This window comes from Akebia trifoliata, chromosome 10, assembly GCF_017979445.1.
Source record: "Akebia trifoliata isolate Shusen 1 chromosome 10, ASM1797944v1, whole genome shotgun sequence".
Classification (NCBI taxonomy): Eukaryota; Viridiplantae; Streptophyta; class Magnoliopsida; order Ranunculales; family Lardizabalaceae; genus Akebia; species Akebia trifoliata.
Genome location: NC_141384.1, coordinates 29,196,262 through 29,214,005, shown reverse-complemented (window position 1 = coordinate 29,214,005; position 17,744 = coordinate 29,196,262). Strand labels below are relative to the sequence as shown.

Here is a 17,744-nt window from a genome sequence, read left to right as displayed (position 1 = left end):
AGTCATTTCCCCACCTCTTGGCATTTTTCTCTCACAGTTACCCACACCTCCTAATGATTTTCCTAGGTGCAACTAGGAAATGGAATTCATTTTCCTAAGGATTCATATTTTCTTGGAAGGAATTCCTTGCACTCATATTCCCGATAGGGTACTAATTGTTAATTTGTTTATTTACAATTTAATTGATACAAAACTAACATTCTATTTAAATATTAATCAAGAGGCATCCCGAAGTAAATGTATTTTAACTAACATTAAAATATATATAAATAAAAAATAGAGTATTCATTTTTTACCTTTTCTTTACATACATGTCCATTCATATTTCACTTCCCTTTTTTATTTCAATTATAAAAAAATACTCTATAACAGAATTTTCTAAGACTTTCTTCTCGAAAGTTTGATTTTTTTGAAAAATTCATTGTTGGTATCGACTCTCAATAGAAGAATAATAAATTAATTTTTTTACTTTAAAACATCTATCTTAATAAATTATTCCACTGGTGTCTCATACCAGAACAGGAACCAATAAGAATTAGGTACTTGTAGGATATGTTTTGATTTCAAAAATCTTGTATCTAGAACCAAAATTAATAAGAATTGAAATTAAGGTTTTATTTACATTTCGACTTTGCATATATATAGATCGGGTTATTTGAAAGTTTATTCACAATTTACATTAGCGTTAAATCCGTAGACTCATGACAGTGAATCACCAAGGGTTAGTTGAGACAGTAAGGATGATTAGGTTTGCTCCCTAAGTTACACTTTCGAATCTCTATATATCCCTTTTATATAAAAGTGATTATATTTAACTATTGAACACGTGTAGGGTGATTAGTACATTTGCCCCTCTCCAAAACAAAAAAATAAAAATAAAAAATACTCATGAAAGTAAATTCACATATTCACACAATCCCAATCGTGTAAACATTGAGGTTCATATTATATTTTAAGGATATATATATTCTTTTATCCTAATCCTTGGATTTCACTTGTACACAGCCAAGATGTGATTCAACGTATGAGTACCTTTCTACGTGGGCCCTTTACATTATTGGTCCCTTTTCGGACACGGAAGCCGGTCTAATGTTAGCTTGGTGAAGTAAGCTAATTATAATAAGGTTAGTTTGGTATGTTTGAAATTTGAGCCTTCACAAAAACTTTCTAACGAAGGGAAGATGGGAAGAAGTGTTAGGTGTCGTACTCTCTGGAGTATGGTAGCTATCTCAACTCCTATAATCTCTAGCCACAATTCAAACATTTTTCATCATGGGCTTCAACTACACCCAAATCTGTCTTCAACAATCAATCATGGTTTTCTTCTCAAAACTTGCCCTCTTCGATCTCCCCAAAAACCCAATCTTGTTCTTCAGATTTGAAAGTTGAAGAAGATCAAATTTTGAAGTTGAAGTCAAAAGAATGACAAAAATCTTGAGATTGAAGGATAAAAATGCTACACTATCTATTAATCGATAAATCACCAATTAATTTGTTGATTCATAGATTTAATCAGTTATAGAATTTTGGGTTTTAAAAGAATGTGCAATTGAAGTGGTGTAGCTATCCAACTCCTGGGAGTAGTAGAACATAACTTTTTTTTTTTTCATTGACGAGAAAGAGAATCTTAAAAGGGTTCACTCTTTTCAAGGGGTCATCATCTTGACCTTGACTTTTTTTCTGCTTTCAGATGAAGGAACCCTCTTAACATCACACTGTAAAACTCCATCACTCACACACACAATTACCATATAATTCAGTCTCTCTACAAGTTGTCTCATCTTCATTCAGTTTGTTCTTCAACTCCTCCACATAATGGCACAGGTACTCTTCTTCTTATATTCCATTATTATCTCAATTATATAATTCATTTTTTAAAAAGAAAACTAGTTTTCTGGAAAATAATAATATTTTTTTTATGATCTTGAATTTATAGCAAAAAGTGGTTTTGAGGATCACGAACATGACCGACCAGAAGACTAAGCAAAAAGCTATGGAGGCAGTCGCTGATATCTATGGTATTTGGCTATTTGTTGATTTTTTAGTTTTCTGGAAAATAATATGGTATTTTTCACATTTAATTATTCAATGTAAGAGAGAAAGCATACCTGAAACTTTTTAGCCCTTCCTCAAATTATTTTTCATAATTGAATGTAAATAAAGTTATTTTCATGAAAATTAGATTATAAACAAAATTCCTATTATTTAATAAATGCTTGATTACATAATAAATATCAAGGGTATTTTACTCTTTTGATTTAATTATTTTTTTTTATTAAATATTTTAACTATTAATGCTAACACAATAAATGTATTTATTAATGACATAATAAATATATTTATTATATAAAAAATTAATATACCCTTGTCTTTTTACTAAAAGATAAAATTCAGAGGGATATCATTGAAAAAAAATGGTGAAAAATGTCTTCGACATTGGCATTCCCCATATTTAAATGAATTTTAGATTGAGAAATTATAGAATTATGTGAAACATTTATAATTTGGAATATTTTTTTAATTAATTAATTTTTATTGATAAAAACAGGAATTGATTCAATGGCTGCCGAACTAAAGGATCAAAAGATGACCATAGTAGGGAGCATGGATACAGTTGCAGTTGCGAAAAAATTGAAGAAGATAGGAAAGGTGGACATAATATCAGTTGGGCCAGCTAAAGAGGAAAAGAAACCAGAGAAGAAACAAGAGAAGAAATAGTTGACCAATGTACTTATTATCATAATTCATAATAAAGTCTTTACACACAATTTTTGTTTTGATTGGAATGAATCTTGTTCCTCCATTCTATTAATTTAATTGTTTTCATGTCCATGAAAAAATGAATTCTGCGGAAAATTGATTTTGACTATACGTAGGCGAAAGTTGAAAAGAGAATTGGCTTTTAATTTTGGGAGTGGGGCTAAAAGTGAGAAAATAACGTTAGATGGGAATCCCCAGGGGGTGGTTCAATGGCAATTTTGGATCCAATAAGCGGTGAGAGTCATAGGTTGTGAGTTTGATACCCAGTATGAGCAGTATTTCCTCGGGGCCACCTGTGAGGGTGCAACCTCTTACTCGATGCGTGTGATGTGCGGGTATTGCACGCACCCTTGGGAGGACCCATATGCCTTGGCTCTTCTAATCCCCCTAGTCCGATTTAAATAAATATATATTAGGTGAGAAAATAAATAAATAAATAATTCATGAAAAATATGCAATCATACTCGACAATCTCATATTTCATAGGGAAATATTTTCCTACTCAATTTCGAAGCACAAGAGTACCTTTTTTCACTTAAGTTATTTTTCCTGAATACTTATCCCAACCAAACAATAATTCGTACAGAAACATATTTGAATGTGGAACCGAGGAAAAATTATATTAGAAACAAAATTAAGAATATTCTGTTACAAGTTCATGATGAACATTGAAGAAGGATAATGCTGAAGTAACATTAAAATGTACATTGATGGTACATTCTGATGTGGTGCTACATACATAATCATAGATTCTTTTCATCAAGATGTGAGTGAAAAATATCGATGATTATGTGTGCACCACCACATCAGGATGTTAGAATCGACGTACATTTTTATGTTACTCAAGCATGACTCTTTGAAAAAGGCCACAAAAGTATTTTGGAAGGATTTGCCAATTTAAAGGTGATTGATGTGTTTTAACTTTTAAGTGGGGTGACATCTGTTACAATACCAAGTTATCAGATTCCCTCCTCCTATACCAAGACGAAATGGAAATTTCAGGTAGAGTCGTGATTAAAATGACTTGCCAGATGGCATACTCAATCGACTCATTGACATGATAAGGTTCGGTAAACCCAGACTCAACCCAATCATAGGGCTTAAGCTCACTAACCCAAACTCAACCTAAGCTTGATTTTCGAAAATCGGGTTGATTTTAGTTAGCCTGAGTTAGGTAATTATGGGAGATGCGGGCTCATTGAATGACGCTAATTTCATTTTGATTATCAAATAAATTTTGTGTCTTTTTATTTAAAAAAAATACATAAAAAAAACTATCCGTAAATAAAATCACATACAACCTTCAAATCCATCATTGAGAGAATATTTAGACAAGCCATACTTAACCCAAGTTCACATTAATATTAATTAATTGTCCACAAGTCATAATAAGATGAAATAATTTTTTTATAATTTAATATATATTAGTATATAGCATCGGGTTCAAGTTGAGTCGGATTGCTTGTACAATCCAAATAGAAATCGGGTTGACATTTTCTAATCCAGGCTCAACTCATACTCTAGATAACTCGGCTAGACTCTCCCATCAATTTAGTTGCATCCGGGTTGAGTTCGGGCCAGCCCACTCAGATTACAGTCCTAAAAAGATTTTCTTAAAAAAAAAACACTTTCCTTAGTAAAATTTTAAGCTTTACTAACGGTCGATTTGCTCAAATGGATAACCACATTGGCAATCCAACACCACAACCCTCTAGATTTCATGAAAAAACTCATATCCAAAAATAAAAAATTTCTTTTAGACTTGATCTAAGGTTTTGCAAATGAAAGACTACCAAATCTCCACCTTATTCCAAAATTTAAATTTAAAATTGAACAGTGATTTTTTTTTCCAAAGTTCTTAGAATTTTATCCTCTACAACCTTGAATCATCAGATCATGGTTGTGGATGGCACAAGTTGAGCCCAAGAACCTTGAGTAAGGGTGAAATCCTTACTTAGTAAGACTAGTTGGACACAAATTTTCTTCCAACAAACTCAGATACATTTAGAGAAACCAAAATGCGAAGATATAATGTAATCACTAGAGACATTCGATTACATCTTCCCATCTCCCTTTTGCCATGCTTTTCTTCTCCTTAATTATATTAACAACCATACCTTAAAAGTTGACTTCTCTCAATGCAAAAGTCATCATCCATGCATAATCGACTTAATCATTTTCATCAATTTTTGTTCACTAAATTCTTTTAGAACATAAATTTTTCATGGTTATACTTAACTAACATCATAGGTCGATAAGTTCTCCATGTGATACTTTCTCAATAAATGGGTGGGAAAATGAAATCCATGTTTTGGTGGACTTTTTGATTGGGGTGAAAAATCAATTTCCATGGAAAAATGCAATCAAACACATGAAAAATGTCATTTTTCATGAAAATTGATTTTCCACCCTATTTTCCATATGCAATCAAACATACCCTTAGTAAGATCTCGAATCTTTCTAGATTTCATGGAAAACTCAGATTTAAAAAAGAAAAACTATTTTGACTTCATCCAAGGTATTGAAAATGGACGGCTACCAAACTATCGAATCCAAAAGTAAAATTCAATGGTGTAAAATAACTTTTTTTTTTTTTTTTTAATTTACTTTTTTAAAGTTCTTAAAATTTTGTTCTCTACATCCCGATGCCATTGGATCATGTTTTTGAATGCCAAAATATGAGCTCATTTTATGATCTAAAATCTTAGAGTGACTCAACTGAAAAAAATAGTCTATTATAGCTAAAGTAATTAATCAACATTTTAAAGGGTTTTATGTTATTTTAGATTCCTTAAATATGAAATGTAAAAGAAAAAAAAAATTACAAAGTGCAAGAATAAAATTATTTTACAAAATAAAAAACCTTAATTGAGAAAATAATAAAAATCCTGTAACAATTTTGGCATTTTTTTAGGGATGTTGAAAACACTAAAAAAGGGACCAAAAAAATTATTTGTCAAGATTTTATTTCATGATATATATTTTGGAGTTAAAATTTTATATAAAATACATATTTTTATAATTTATTGCATTAGAGTAGACTTATATTGATATTCAACAAACACCATCTAGATTAATTCCATGTCAAGATTAATGTTAGACAAACAACTTTGAAGCTAATCTGGCCAAGGTTTACTATCACAGGATGAAGGAAAATCCAATTTAGGACATGTAAAATGTAATTTGATGTGACCAAATAGACCCTTAAGGAAAATCTTCTCTGCAAATTCACTATTCATCATCTTCATCTAAAATTTCCTATTTTCCCTTGATCACCATTGCTATGCTAACTAAATCTTTGAAGGATCTTTGACAGGCACCAGACCAGGACTTCTTCTTTCTACTGAGCCAAGTGAACCAAGAATTGAAGAAAAAGCTCTTAGATTAAGATCATCTTCATCATCAAGATTTAAAGTTCATCTAGAGGAGTGGAAGCTCAAATAAGTCCTCATAATCCCTTATTAGAAATGCATAATTAACATTTTGCCACACTAAAAGAATGTGGATGAGACAGTGAAAGCAGATGTCAGCAATCTTTCAACAACAGAAGATGCGGCATAAACATATGCGAATGGAGAAACAAGATTCATGTAGCAACCCCAGATCTTCGAAATAAGACTTTCGAGGTTAATGATGATGAGGACTACTTTCCAACACCGGGGTTATCTGTTTTTCTAGATTCTCCATTTGCAAGTAAATCAAGTAATCTAATAGCATATTGTATCTCTAGATAGCTAAAGAATTTACTTCATTATCTCGAAAGAGAAAATGCCTCAAGATCTGAAGGTTTCAGATGCCAATTACTGAAAGATAAGCAATCTTTGAAATTTTTTAAAGTTGACCGGTATTCTTGTGTTCCTGCTTGCAAGGGAGGTTCAACACTTCAAACCACTGTTTCTAATATAGTTTTGATGGTCAACAAATACCCTCCTCGACACAACTTATTTCTAATGTTTCAGAGTCAAAATGCCCCTGCCTTTATTTAACTAGTTTATATTGCTAGGCCCATTTTTTATATTACATATTAAACAATGAAATTAATCACGTATGGTATTGGGGTTATTTATTCTTTTAATTACTCTATTCCATGATTTTAAATCACGTCCGAGATGACTTGTTCAATATGTTGGGGTATCATTCACGAATGAGAGGGAGATACAAGTCAAATGTATCATTCATGAATTCATTGTTGGTGTCAACTCTCAATTGAAGAATAATAATATTTTTTTTTTACTTCAAAAACAATTATCCATTTCATCATGTACTCATATTTTTTCTCATTAAAAAAAAAAAACATCTATCTTAATAAGTAATTCCAATGGTGTCTCATACCAGAACTGGAACCGATAAGAATTAGGTATTTGTAGGATCTGTTTTTATTCCAAAAATCTTGTACTTAGTACCAAAATCAATAAGAATCGAAACTAAGGTTTTATTTACATTTCAACTCTGCATATATGTAGAACGGATTATTTGGAAGTTTATTTACAATTTACATTAAGGTTAAATCCGTAGACTCATAAAAGTGAATCACCAAGGATTACTTGAGATGGTAAGGACGACTAGGTTTGCTCCCCAAGTCACACCTTCGAATCTTTATATGTCCCTCTACATAAAAATGACTATATTTAACTATTAAACACATGCAGGGTGGTTGGTATGTGTGATCCTGCCAAAGCAAATAATAATAAAAAAAAGACTCATGAAAGTGAACTCACATATTCACACAATTCCAAATCATGTAAATACTAAATTCAATTGTTGGAATTTAACATTGAGATTCGTGTTATATTTTAAAGATATATGTATATATATATTCTTTTATTCTAACCTTGAATTTCACATGTACACGGCAAGATGTGTTTCAACATATTTGTCCCTTTTCGTACAAGGAGGCTGGTCTAATGTTAGCTTGGTGAAGTAAACTAATTATAATAAGATTAGTTTGGTAACTTTTGTATGTTTGAAATTTGAGCCTTCACAAAAACTTTCTAACGAAGGGAAGATAGGAAGAAGTGTTAGGTGTCGTACTCTCTGGAGTTTGGTAGCTATCTCAACTCCTATAATCTCTAGCCACACAATTTAAACATTTTTCATCATCATCGCCTTTAACTACACCCGAATCTGTCTTCAACAATCAATCATGGCTTTCTTCTCAAAACTCGCCCTCTTCGATCTCCGTAAAATCCAATCTTGTTCTTCAGATTTGAAAGTTGAAGAAGATCAAATTTTGAAGTTGAAGCCAAAAAAATGACAAAAATCTTGAGATTGAAGGATAAAAATGCTACACTATCTATTAATTGATAAATCATCAATTAATTGTCGATTCATAGATTTAATCAGTTTTAGAATTTTGGGTCCCAAAAGAATGTGCAATTGAAGTGGTGTAGCTATCCAACTCCTGGGAGTAGTAGAACATTACTTTTTTTTTTTTTTTTCATTAACGGGAAAGAGAATCTCAAAAGGGTTCACTCTTTTCAAATTTCAAGGGGTGATCATAATGATTAGATGACCTTGACCTTGACCTTGACTTTTGTTCTGCTTTCAGATGAAGGAACCCTCTTAACACCACACTATAAAACTCCATCACTCACACACACAATTACCATATAATTCAGTCCCTCTATAAGTTGTCTCATCTTCATTCAGTTTTTTCTTCAACTCCTCCACATAATGGCACAGGTACTCTTCTTCTTATATTCCATTATTATCTCAATTATATAATTCATTTTTTAAAAGAAAATTAGTTTTCTGGAAAATAATAATATTTTTTTTATGATTTTGAATTTTCAGCAAAAAGCGGTTTTGAGGATCACGAACATGACCGACCAGAAGACTAAGCAAAAAGCTATGGAAGCAGTCGCTGATATCTATGGTATTTGACTATTTGTTGATTTTTTTAGTTTTCTGGAAAATAATATGGTATTTTTCACATTTAATTATACAATGTAAGAGAGAAAGCATATCTGAAACTTTTTAGCCCTTCCTCAAATTATTTTTCTCATTGAACGTAAATAAAGATATTTTCATGAAAATTGGGTTATAAATTAAATTCCTATTATCCTGGAAAATTGATTTGTATTCTTTTATTTCAGTGACAAAATACTTCATATAGCTGTTACAAATTTACTAGATTGACCTATGACCTACTCTAGTAGTATCTCGGTCAATATAGAGAGATGGGTGTTTTAGTCATTTCATACATTTCATCCAATCAACATTAGCCATTATTGCATTAAATCACCTGAAAAGTATACAAATTTGTCTGGCAATATCAGATCCCTATCTTTGTTTCCTTCCTTTGCAAGTCTTACAAAGACTCAGGCATCATTAAGTATAAAAAACGCATGAGCCCAACCCTTCAAATGTAAAATCCAACGGTTGAAATTTATGAGTATTTTGATAATCCAAATCTCAAAAATACTTGTATTGAGGATAAATCTCAATTATTGAATTTTACTTTTAAAGGATTGGGATCACATGTTTTTTTCATGAGTCATTCTTAGGAGTCAAGGGATCTTGACCTGATAGTATATAATATATACTTGAGTCTTGTTAACGGAGTATACCTTTAAGTGCAACATATACACTTTGAAAATAGGATTTTACATCGAAAATAGCCTAGGATGCTTATTTTCAAAGTGTATTTATTTGCATTTTAAATACCTATCAATTTTGTCTTTTAGTAAAAAAATAAGGGTATGTTGATCTTTTACATAATAAATATTAAGGGTATTTTAATATTTTTGATTTAATTGTCTTTTTTCATTAAATATTTTAACTGTCGTTGCTAACATAATAAATGTATTTATTATGTAAAAGATTAATATACCCTTATCTTTTTCACTAAAAGATAAAATCGAGAAGGATATTATTGAAAAAAAAATAATGAAGAATGTCTTCAACATTAGCATTCCCCATATTTAAATTGAGAAATTATAGAATTATATGAAACATTTATAATTTGGAATGTTTTTTTAATTAATTAATTTTTATTGATAAAAACAGGAATTGATTCAATGGCTGTAGATCTAAAGGATCAGAAGATGACCATAGTAGGGAGCATGGATATAGTTGCCATTGCCAAAAAATTGAAGAAGATAGGAAAGGTAGACATAATATCAGTTGGGCCAGCTAAAGAGGAAAAGAAACAAGAGAAGAAATAGTTAACCAATGTACTTATTATCATAATTCATAATAAAATCTTTACGCACAATTTTTGTTTTGTTTGGAATGAATCTTGTCCCTCCATTCAATTATGTTTAAAGTCATAGTTTCTATTAATTTAACTGTTTTCATGTCCATGAAAATATGAATTCCGTGGAAAAATGATTTTGACTATATGTAGGCGAAAGTTGAAAAGAGAATTGGCTTTTAATTTTGGGAGTTGGGGTAAAAGTGAGAAAATAACATTAGGTGGGAACCCCAAGGGGGTGGTTCAATGGCAGTTTTGGATATAACAAGCGGTGAGAGTCGTGGGTTGTGAGTTTAACACCCAGCATGGGCAGTATTTCCTCAGGGCCACCTGCGAGGGTCGAGAGTGCACCCTTACTTACCCGATGCATATGATGTGCGGGCATCAAACGTGCCCTAGGGAGGGACCCATACGCCTTGGCTCTTTTGGGGAACCACCCTCGTTGGATGTTAAAAAAAAAAACCATTAGGTGGGAAAATAAATAATTCATGAAAAATATGCAATCATACTGAACAATCTCATATTTTCAAAGATAAAAATTTTCCTACTCATTTTCGAAGCACAATGGTACGTTTTTGAACAAAGTTATTTTTCCTAAATACTGATCCTAACCAAAGAATAATTCGTAGAAAACTTATTTGACCGTGGGATCGAGGAAAAGTATATTAGAAACAAAATTAAGAATATTCCTTTACAAGTTCATAATGAACATTGAAGGATACTGCTGAAGTAACATTAACATGTACATCGATGGTACATTCTGATGTGATGGTGCACACATACCCATAAATTCCTTTTATCGAGATGCGAATTGTTGTGTGTGTACCACCACATCAGAATGTTAGAATCAATGAACATTTTTATGTTACTCTCCAGCTTTGAAAGAGGCCTCGAAAAGTATTTCGGAAGGATTTGCCAATTTAAAGGTGATTTGCCATTGAGCCTTACAAAAGATTGATTTGCTCAAATGGATAACCACATTGACAATCTAACACTACAACCCTCTAGATTTCATGAAAAAACTCAGATCCAAAAATAAAATATTTCTTTTCAACTTGATCTAAGGTTTAGAAAATGGAAGGCTACCAAATTTCCACTTAACTCCAAAATTTAAATTTAAAATTCTAACAGCGATTTTTTTTTTCTCCAAACTTCTTAGAATTTTGTCCTCCACAACCCGGAAGCATCGGATCATAATTGTGGATGCCACAAGTTGAGCCCAAGGACCTTGAGTAAGGTTGAAATCCTTAGTAAGACTAGATGGACTCAAAATTTCTTCTAACAAACTCAGATACATTTAGAGAAACCAAAATGCGAAGATATAATGTAATCACTTGAGAAATTCGATTACATCTTTCCATCTCCCTTTTCCCATGCTTTTCTTCTCCTTAATTATATCAACAACAATACCTTAAAAGTTGACTTCTCTCAATGCAAAAGTCATTATCCATGCATAATCGACTTAATCATTTTCATCAATTTTTGTTCACTAAATGCTTTTAGAACATAAATTTTTCATGGTTATACTTTAACTAACATCATAGGTCAATAATTTCTCCATGTGATACTTTCTCAATATATGTGTTGGACTTTTGTATTTTTTTTTTTCCACCTAAGTACAAATTCTTTGAACACCATGGAATGGATGTAGTTTCAAGTGAACCAAAAACAATGGTATATCGCACACCTACACTTGGACCGAGCAAAACAAAGAGCACAAATCAAAGCAAGTGTAAATCTGCCACATTATTCAAAAAAACAAACCAACTATTGGGCCAAAAACCTATTATTTTTTTGGAATTGAGGTAATCAGACCCTCTTAAATAGAGCACTCTTAAGGAAAATCTGCTCTTCAAATTCACTATTCATCATCTTATTCATCTAAAATTTCCTATTTTCTCTTGATTACCATTGCTATGCTAAGTAAATCTTCGAAGGATCTTTGACCGGCACCACACCGGGACCTCTTCCTTCTACCGAGCCAAGTGAACCAAGAACTGAAGAAAAAGCTCCTGGATTAAAATCATCTTCATCACCAAGACTTAAAGTTCATCTATAGGAGTGGAAGCTTAGAAAAGCCTCCACAATCTCTTACTAGAAATGCATAAATTAACATTTTGCCACACTAAACGAATGTGGATGAGACAGTGCGAATGGAGAAACAAGATTCATGTAGCCAACCCCAAATCTTCGAGATAAGGCTTTCAAGGTTAATGATGATGACGGCCACTTTCCAACACCGGGTTTATCTGTTTTTCTAGATTCTCCATTTGCAAGTAAATCAAGTAATCTAAAAGCATATTGTATCTCTAGACTGTAAAATTGAGCAGTCTAGAATTTTTATCATCCAAAGGCCAAAAAAAGGGAAAATTTACACAGCTAAAGAATTTACCTCATTATCTCGAAAGAGAAAATGCCTCAAGATCTGAAGGCTTCAGATGCCAATTACTGAAAGATAAGCAATCTTTGAAATTTTTTAAAGTCGACCTGTATTCTTGTGCTCCTGCCTGCAAGGGAGGTTCAACACTTCAAACCACTGTTTCTAATATAGTTTTGATGGTCAACAAATACCCCCCTCAACACTACTAATTGCAAAGAGTCTCTAATAGTTTGAAAATATAGTTCAACCAAACAATGATCAGTGACCCAATCAATCAACCATATAGTATGTTACTCTAAAATGGCCAATTTATAACAACAATTTTAACTAATAGAGGAAGGCCTGATATTTTAGATACTATTTAAAATCTATCTTTATTGTTGGGTATTTCACTAGTTATATATTTATATCTTATTCGAATGTGAAATGGACAAACATGTTGGTGTCGTGTGAATGTACACAGGGTGGATATGGCAACTTTATCTAAAAATCAAATATTACCTTCAGTTCTCGATAAGAGACCTCAGCAGTTGGAAATTCAGTGGAGCATTTAAGGTCCAGTGACAAGAAAAACTCTAATAGTTGCTTCCTTGCATCAGAAAAAAATGTATAGAAATGTCATGAAAGAGTTATATACCTCAGATAAATAATCTTATGGACTCACATTTTCTCATGAGAGCAAGAAGCATATGTACCTCTCTCATTAAGGCCCTGTTTGGATAGAAAGTAGAAAGTAACCGTGGATGAAAGTAAATTTGGCAGAATGTAGCTTTTAGAAATTAGAAAGTAGAAAGTAGTTTTCTTTTGCTTTTTTAAAAAGTAAACATTTTTTCACTTTTAAAAATAGATATTTAAAATTAATCCAAACAAACTTTTTAACTTTTCAACTATAAAAAGTAAAATTAACAAAAAAGTTACTTTTTTAGGTGAAACCAAATGGGCTAGAAAGATTGTTAGCTTACTTGCATAGAGATGACTCAGTAGAAGGGGAAAGAGCCCCCTTTGAAGAGGTGCCTTGCTTTCTGCCAGTAGTTCCAAGAATAACTTCATGCAATCCAGACTTATTCCAGCAGATCGAATACCTGAAAAGTTGAATCATCAAGCTTTCTTTAACAAACAATCAATCTGAAAATGAACAATAATGGACATGTTGAAACATACGATCTAAGTATACCCGCAAGTTAAAGTCGTCGTAGCAGTGTCGGATTGCTGAAACTCCTTCGGTGGTATTGGAGCCGCCCAAAACATTGGCTGTCATTGGCACAACAATAATGTTATCATAACTCTGCTCAGCCCACTTCTATTGAGAGAGTATACACATTACGGACCTTGTTTGCTCGAAAAGGACTCGTAAGCTTGTTGGACAATGGGAGGATACGATCAGAAAGAGCTCTTCTTAAATAATTTTCCAAGGGAAGTTCTTCGGAAGTTCTGCTTGGAGACTGTCCGACAGTAATCGAAGATAGATATACTGGTTGAAGAAAGTACGAAAGCAAAGCTCCTGTAACAAAAAGAACAAAGTGTGTATCATTCAACTGCTTCAAGTGAAAACTTGGACAATATTTGGCATAGATGGGAAGGTATCAACTCGATGAGTTGGTCACAATAGAGTTTAAATGGAAAGAAAAACATAGTCTTGTTTGTACATATTTAAACCTACATAAGTCCACGAAATATATGGCACAAAAAGTAAGAGTTGAATCAAACAAAATAACCATAAACATATGTCCCGCCCACAAGGCCGGTTTATAAATTAAAGAACTCCTCATAATTTCTTATGCTAGACTAAATGCCTTCTATATTATAGGTTTAATCCAACAAAGTTTTAAATTTCTTACAAAATCCAAGACCCCATATTAAGTAGATGAGTCAGGGACAGAGAATCCCGGTGTCCAAGATGTACCACCTTCCTGCATATCCTGATCCACTAATACAGAGATTTCCCTAGAATTTTGATATCAAGACTGAAATTGAAAAAAACAAAAAACCCAAAATTCCAATTTGGATATAACAGAGAGATCAAGTAGCCTTTAAATATTTAATATTGGGACCAGACTGATTACATTTGACAGTAAGTAGAATCCCGCATAGGTGATACGACAAGTGAACATTCATGGGGAGGCCAACTCCATGACATTGATGTACATTTCTCAAGGTTGTTGGGCCCTTCCATTTTTAGCAAAATGCATCTAAATTTACATTTCTCAATTAGGTATATTGACATCCATCCACATGAATCAATTGTTTACAATTTGTTTGCTCAGCAGAGATATCTACTTCAATGTCATGGAAGCCTTAGTCCAAATCAATGGAAGCATTAATTGAGAACTTGCAAGCCCATGCAACAATCGTCAATCAACAAAAGCCTTAGAAGTGCAAACCTTGAACTCCTACTACATTCCAGCGAGCAATTTTGTCAGAGCAGCTCACCGACAGAGTTGTATCACCACGACCAGGCTTCCTCTGAACCATTCCAAAAATTTGAGTAAAATCTCCTATAAAAAAAAGAACATTGTAAATTAAATAACTATGTAAAAAAAATCAACCAAATGAAATAGTTATATCTCCAAATCATCTGATATCTCTAGAATATGTTGAACAAGAAACACGAGCTAAAGAAGAGATGTGATAACAACAATAACTTTCTTCTCCAATTAAACGTCTAATAATCATAATTTTTACAACATATCAAAAGTTTCATACCCTCCATTACCGTCTTTCTTTCCCAAAGCTTCCGAACAGCTATCCGTGTAACCCATGAGTTTGCTAATAGACAGTAACGAATCTTCCTTCGTTTGGGGCAAATCTCTCATTAGAAGCGATGAGGAAGTGGAGGCATTCCCACCTATGAAAGACAAAAAGAACGATGTTTTCATAGCGATGCATAAGCAGTTGTAATGAAATTCTAAGAACTCTGAGTCTCAGATCCTATAAAAGATAACACATGGGAAATCAAAACTAACGCTTACATGGCATTTGTGTGATGTATAAATGTAGTTGCCAACCCGGTTTCATAATGTATTTTACTTGGCCAGAAGCATCAGTGTCCAAATGGAAAAGAAAGTTCGTGACATCATCACCTTGCAACTGTTCGGTTGAATTACTACACTTGTGAATGTGATAAATGTTATTAAGGCTTCTAATCTCTGTATAGAAGAATCTGGCACAAAGAGGATGAAACGTCTTCTTAGTGCAGGAATTTATATATCTATACATGTCTTACACACCCTTCAAAGTGCACTTTCAGGATTGAGTGTAAGGGTGTTTAAACCATTAAATCCAATGGTAAGATTCTACAATAAAAAGCAACATTCAAGGATAACAAAGGACTTCTACGATTTTAGTAATTGTGCCCTCAAATTCAAAGGTGTGGAAATATAGCAGAGACTAAACATACTCACTTGAAACAGTCGAAAAACTGAGTCTTATTATCTTATCAAATGGATTACCTTTACAACAAAATTCCAACAAAAAAAGAGATCAACTGTATGCAATATTACTCAAAAGACTAGTGTCTCCTAAAGGCTGTAATGAGAAGCTCATAAATGAGTAAGAGAGATTCGATAGCCAAATATATTTCGAATTCTTTCATGGAAAGGTTGAATAATCAGACAAAATTAATAAAATCAAATGAGACTAAAGATTGAGTTTGTTGGCGAAATAAGACCAAACAAATGAAAACACTAACTAACTAGTACACAATACTAAAAGAGAATAAAAATGAAAACCTCATAGAGTTTGTATATTTATATACACAAACATATCAGAAATCTCCCATATACATGTGTGAATACCCCAGAAATTGCCACATGGGAGACCCTTTTTGTCCTTTCAATGTTGATGGAGCAATGAAAATGTCAATAATTAATTCCATGTATTTGCTTACTCTATGGTTGAGCTTGTTAAGATAGACGACAACCTTGAACCATGTTTTAAATATCATCCCAGACCGAGATGACTCACCCGAGTCATCTCGGGATCATTCAGCAATGAGATGGATTCACATAGCATCTCAGACTTCACGCTGTCTCACGAGATGGCTCGGATGATATTTTGAAAATCTTATCCAAGTTAGTAAAACTCGGTTGAGTCAACTGGGATTTTGTATATTATGTTTAAAATAATAATTTTTTTTGACTAAATATCTTCTAATCTACCTTATTGTACTCAAAAAAAAAAAAAAATTCATATAAATATATCTATGAATAAATCATTCTAAACCAAGTTAAATGGTTTATCTCATCCCCAGACAACCCGGTCTCATTGATTTCAAACCGAATTTTAAAACAATGCCTTGGAACAACCTTACCTAATTGATTTTTTTTTCTATGATCTGTGAAGATTCGAACAGGGCTATTATCAGTTATCACAAACATAACGACAATGAAACTTTACTCAAACACAATGTATCCAATCCATGGTACCTCGAAAGCTTAATTGCTTAAAGCATCAACATTTCTATCAGTAATGGACACTAATACAATGGGTATAATAATATGGATACTTTTGTTACGTAGAAATTATCAATTAAGATGAGAAAAAAAAAATATTCAATTGCTTATAGTTTATTGTAATCTACTAATAACAACATCAAGAACATGATAGGAACCTCATTAGAGCTCTTCGAGCAATTATTTCGGCGTGAGAATCATTTACAAGGTCTCCCCTTGGACTCAGAAGCGAACCTCCAAGACATTTAGTTCCCGTTCCTAATGCCACAACTTGCAGATCTGAAGGACAAAATTTACATAAATAATTTGTATCTCATATAGAGATTCATAATTTGTTCGAGAAAACAAAACAATCTTAATTTCACCAATTAAACTTATTTAAAGAACCCAAATTCACAACAATTTTTTTTTTGAAATTATTGAATTCTAGGGTTTAGAGAGAGAAAATTAGGGTTTTGAGAGAGAAGAAGAAAGGCGGACCTTGAGAAGGGGAAGAGAGAAGAAATGCAGCGAGAACAGTGGTTTCTCGGCCTTGAGGTTTGCCTTTCTTTGGCAGAGAATTATAGACCGAAATAACCGTCTCGGAAACTCTCTCTCCCCATTCTTTCTTTGGTGAACCAGAAATTGGCGCCACGGAGTGAGAACCCATGTTTCGGAAATGCCCGGAATTATTATTTTTTTTTAATACAATTTTATCGTTATTTATGAGCGTTGCTATTGCCACACCAACCTTTACTAACTGTGTTTATATAAGAATTGGTGTGGCAATAGCATCTCTATTATTTATTGGACGTGAATATTTGAGATACCTTTTGCAATTAATTACAAGCACCCTTGACTCTCTGTCCTCTATTGTAAACTAATGTAAAATGACTTAAAACACCCTTATCTTCAACCTCTAGACAAATCCTATGTTCCCCCGCCCCCTCCCCCTCCCTCTCCCCCTCCCAAGAAATGT

General features: G+C 32.7%; 3 protein-coding genes across 12 annotated transcripts; 2 read left to right on the top strand and 1 right to left on the bottom strand.

The window, feature by feature from the left end:
• Positions 1-1,681: 1,681 nt before the first annotated feature.
• On the top strand, positions 1,682-2,826 carry LOC147393681 (heavy metal-associated isoprenylated plant protein 39-like). The gene is made up of 3 exons (XM_086456043.1): positions 1,682-1,824; positions 1,937-2,018; positions 2,549-2,826. Exons 1-3 carry the CDS (start codon positions 1,816-1,818, stop codon positions 2,716-2,718), a joined length of 261 nt encoding a protein of 86 aa, XP_086312169.1. The 5' UTR covers positions 1,682-1,815; the 3' UTR covers positions 2,719-2,826.
• Positions 2,827-8,318: 5,492 nt separating this feature from the next.
• On the top strand, positions 8,319-10,001 carry LOC147393680 (heavy metal-associated isoprenylated plant protein 39-like). Of its 2 annotated transcripts, none has more exons than XM_086456046.1 (3): positions 8,319-8,442; positions 8,554-8,635; positions 9,790-10,001. In XM_086456046.1, the coding sequence occupies exons 1-3, from the start codon at positions 8,434-8,436 to the stop codon at positions 9,924-9,926; spliced, it is 228 nt and encodes a 75-aa protein (XP_086312172.1). In that variant the 5' UTR covers positions 8,319-8,433; the 3' UTR covers positions 9,927-10,001. The 2 variants fall into 2 exon arrangements, with proteins under 2 accessions (XP_086312172.1, XP_086312170.1); XM_086456044.1 differs by having other exon boundaries at positions 9,769-10,001.
• Positions 10,002-11,500: 1,499 nt separating this feature from the next.
• On the bottom strand, positions 11,501-17,445 carry LOC147393679 (denosine deaminases acting on tRNA). Of its 9 annotated transcripts, none has more exons than XM_086456040.1 (11): positions 17,267-17,445; positions 16,945-17,065; positions 15,305-15,495; positions 15,049-15,180; positions 14,717-14,830; positions 13,664-13,836; positions 13,510-13,586; positions 13,298-13,417; positions 12,837-12,924; positions 12,348-12,462; positions 11,501-11,967 (listed from the first exon to the last, which is right to left on the bottom strand). In XM_086456040.1, the coding sequence occupies exons 1-10, from the start codon at positions 17,433-17,435 to the stop codon at positions 12,352-12,354; spliced, it is 1,296 nt and encodes a 431-aa protein (XP_086312166.1). In that variant the 5' UTR covers positions 17,436-17,445; the 3' UTR covers positions 11,501-11,967; positions 12,348-12,351. The 9 variants fall into 9 exon arrangements, 5 of the variants coding, with proteins under 5 accessions (XP_086312166.1, XP_086312165.1, XP_086312164.1 ...); XM_086456039.1 differs by having other exon boundaries at positions 11,501-11,952; XM_086456041.1 differs by lacking the exon at positions 11,501-11,967 and adding an exon at positions 13,031-13,046.
• Positions 17,446-17,744: the final 299 nt, after the last annotated feature.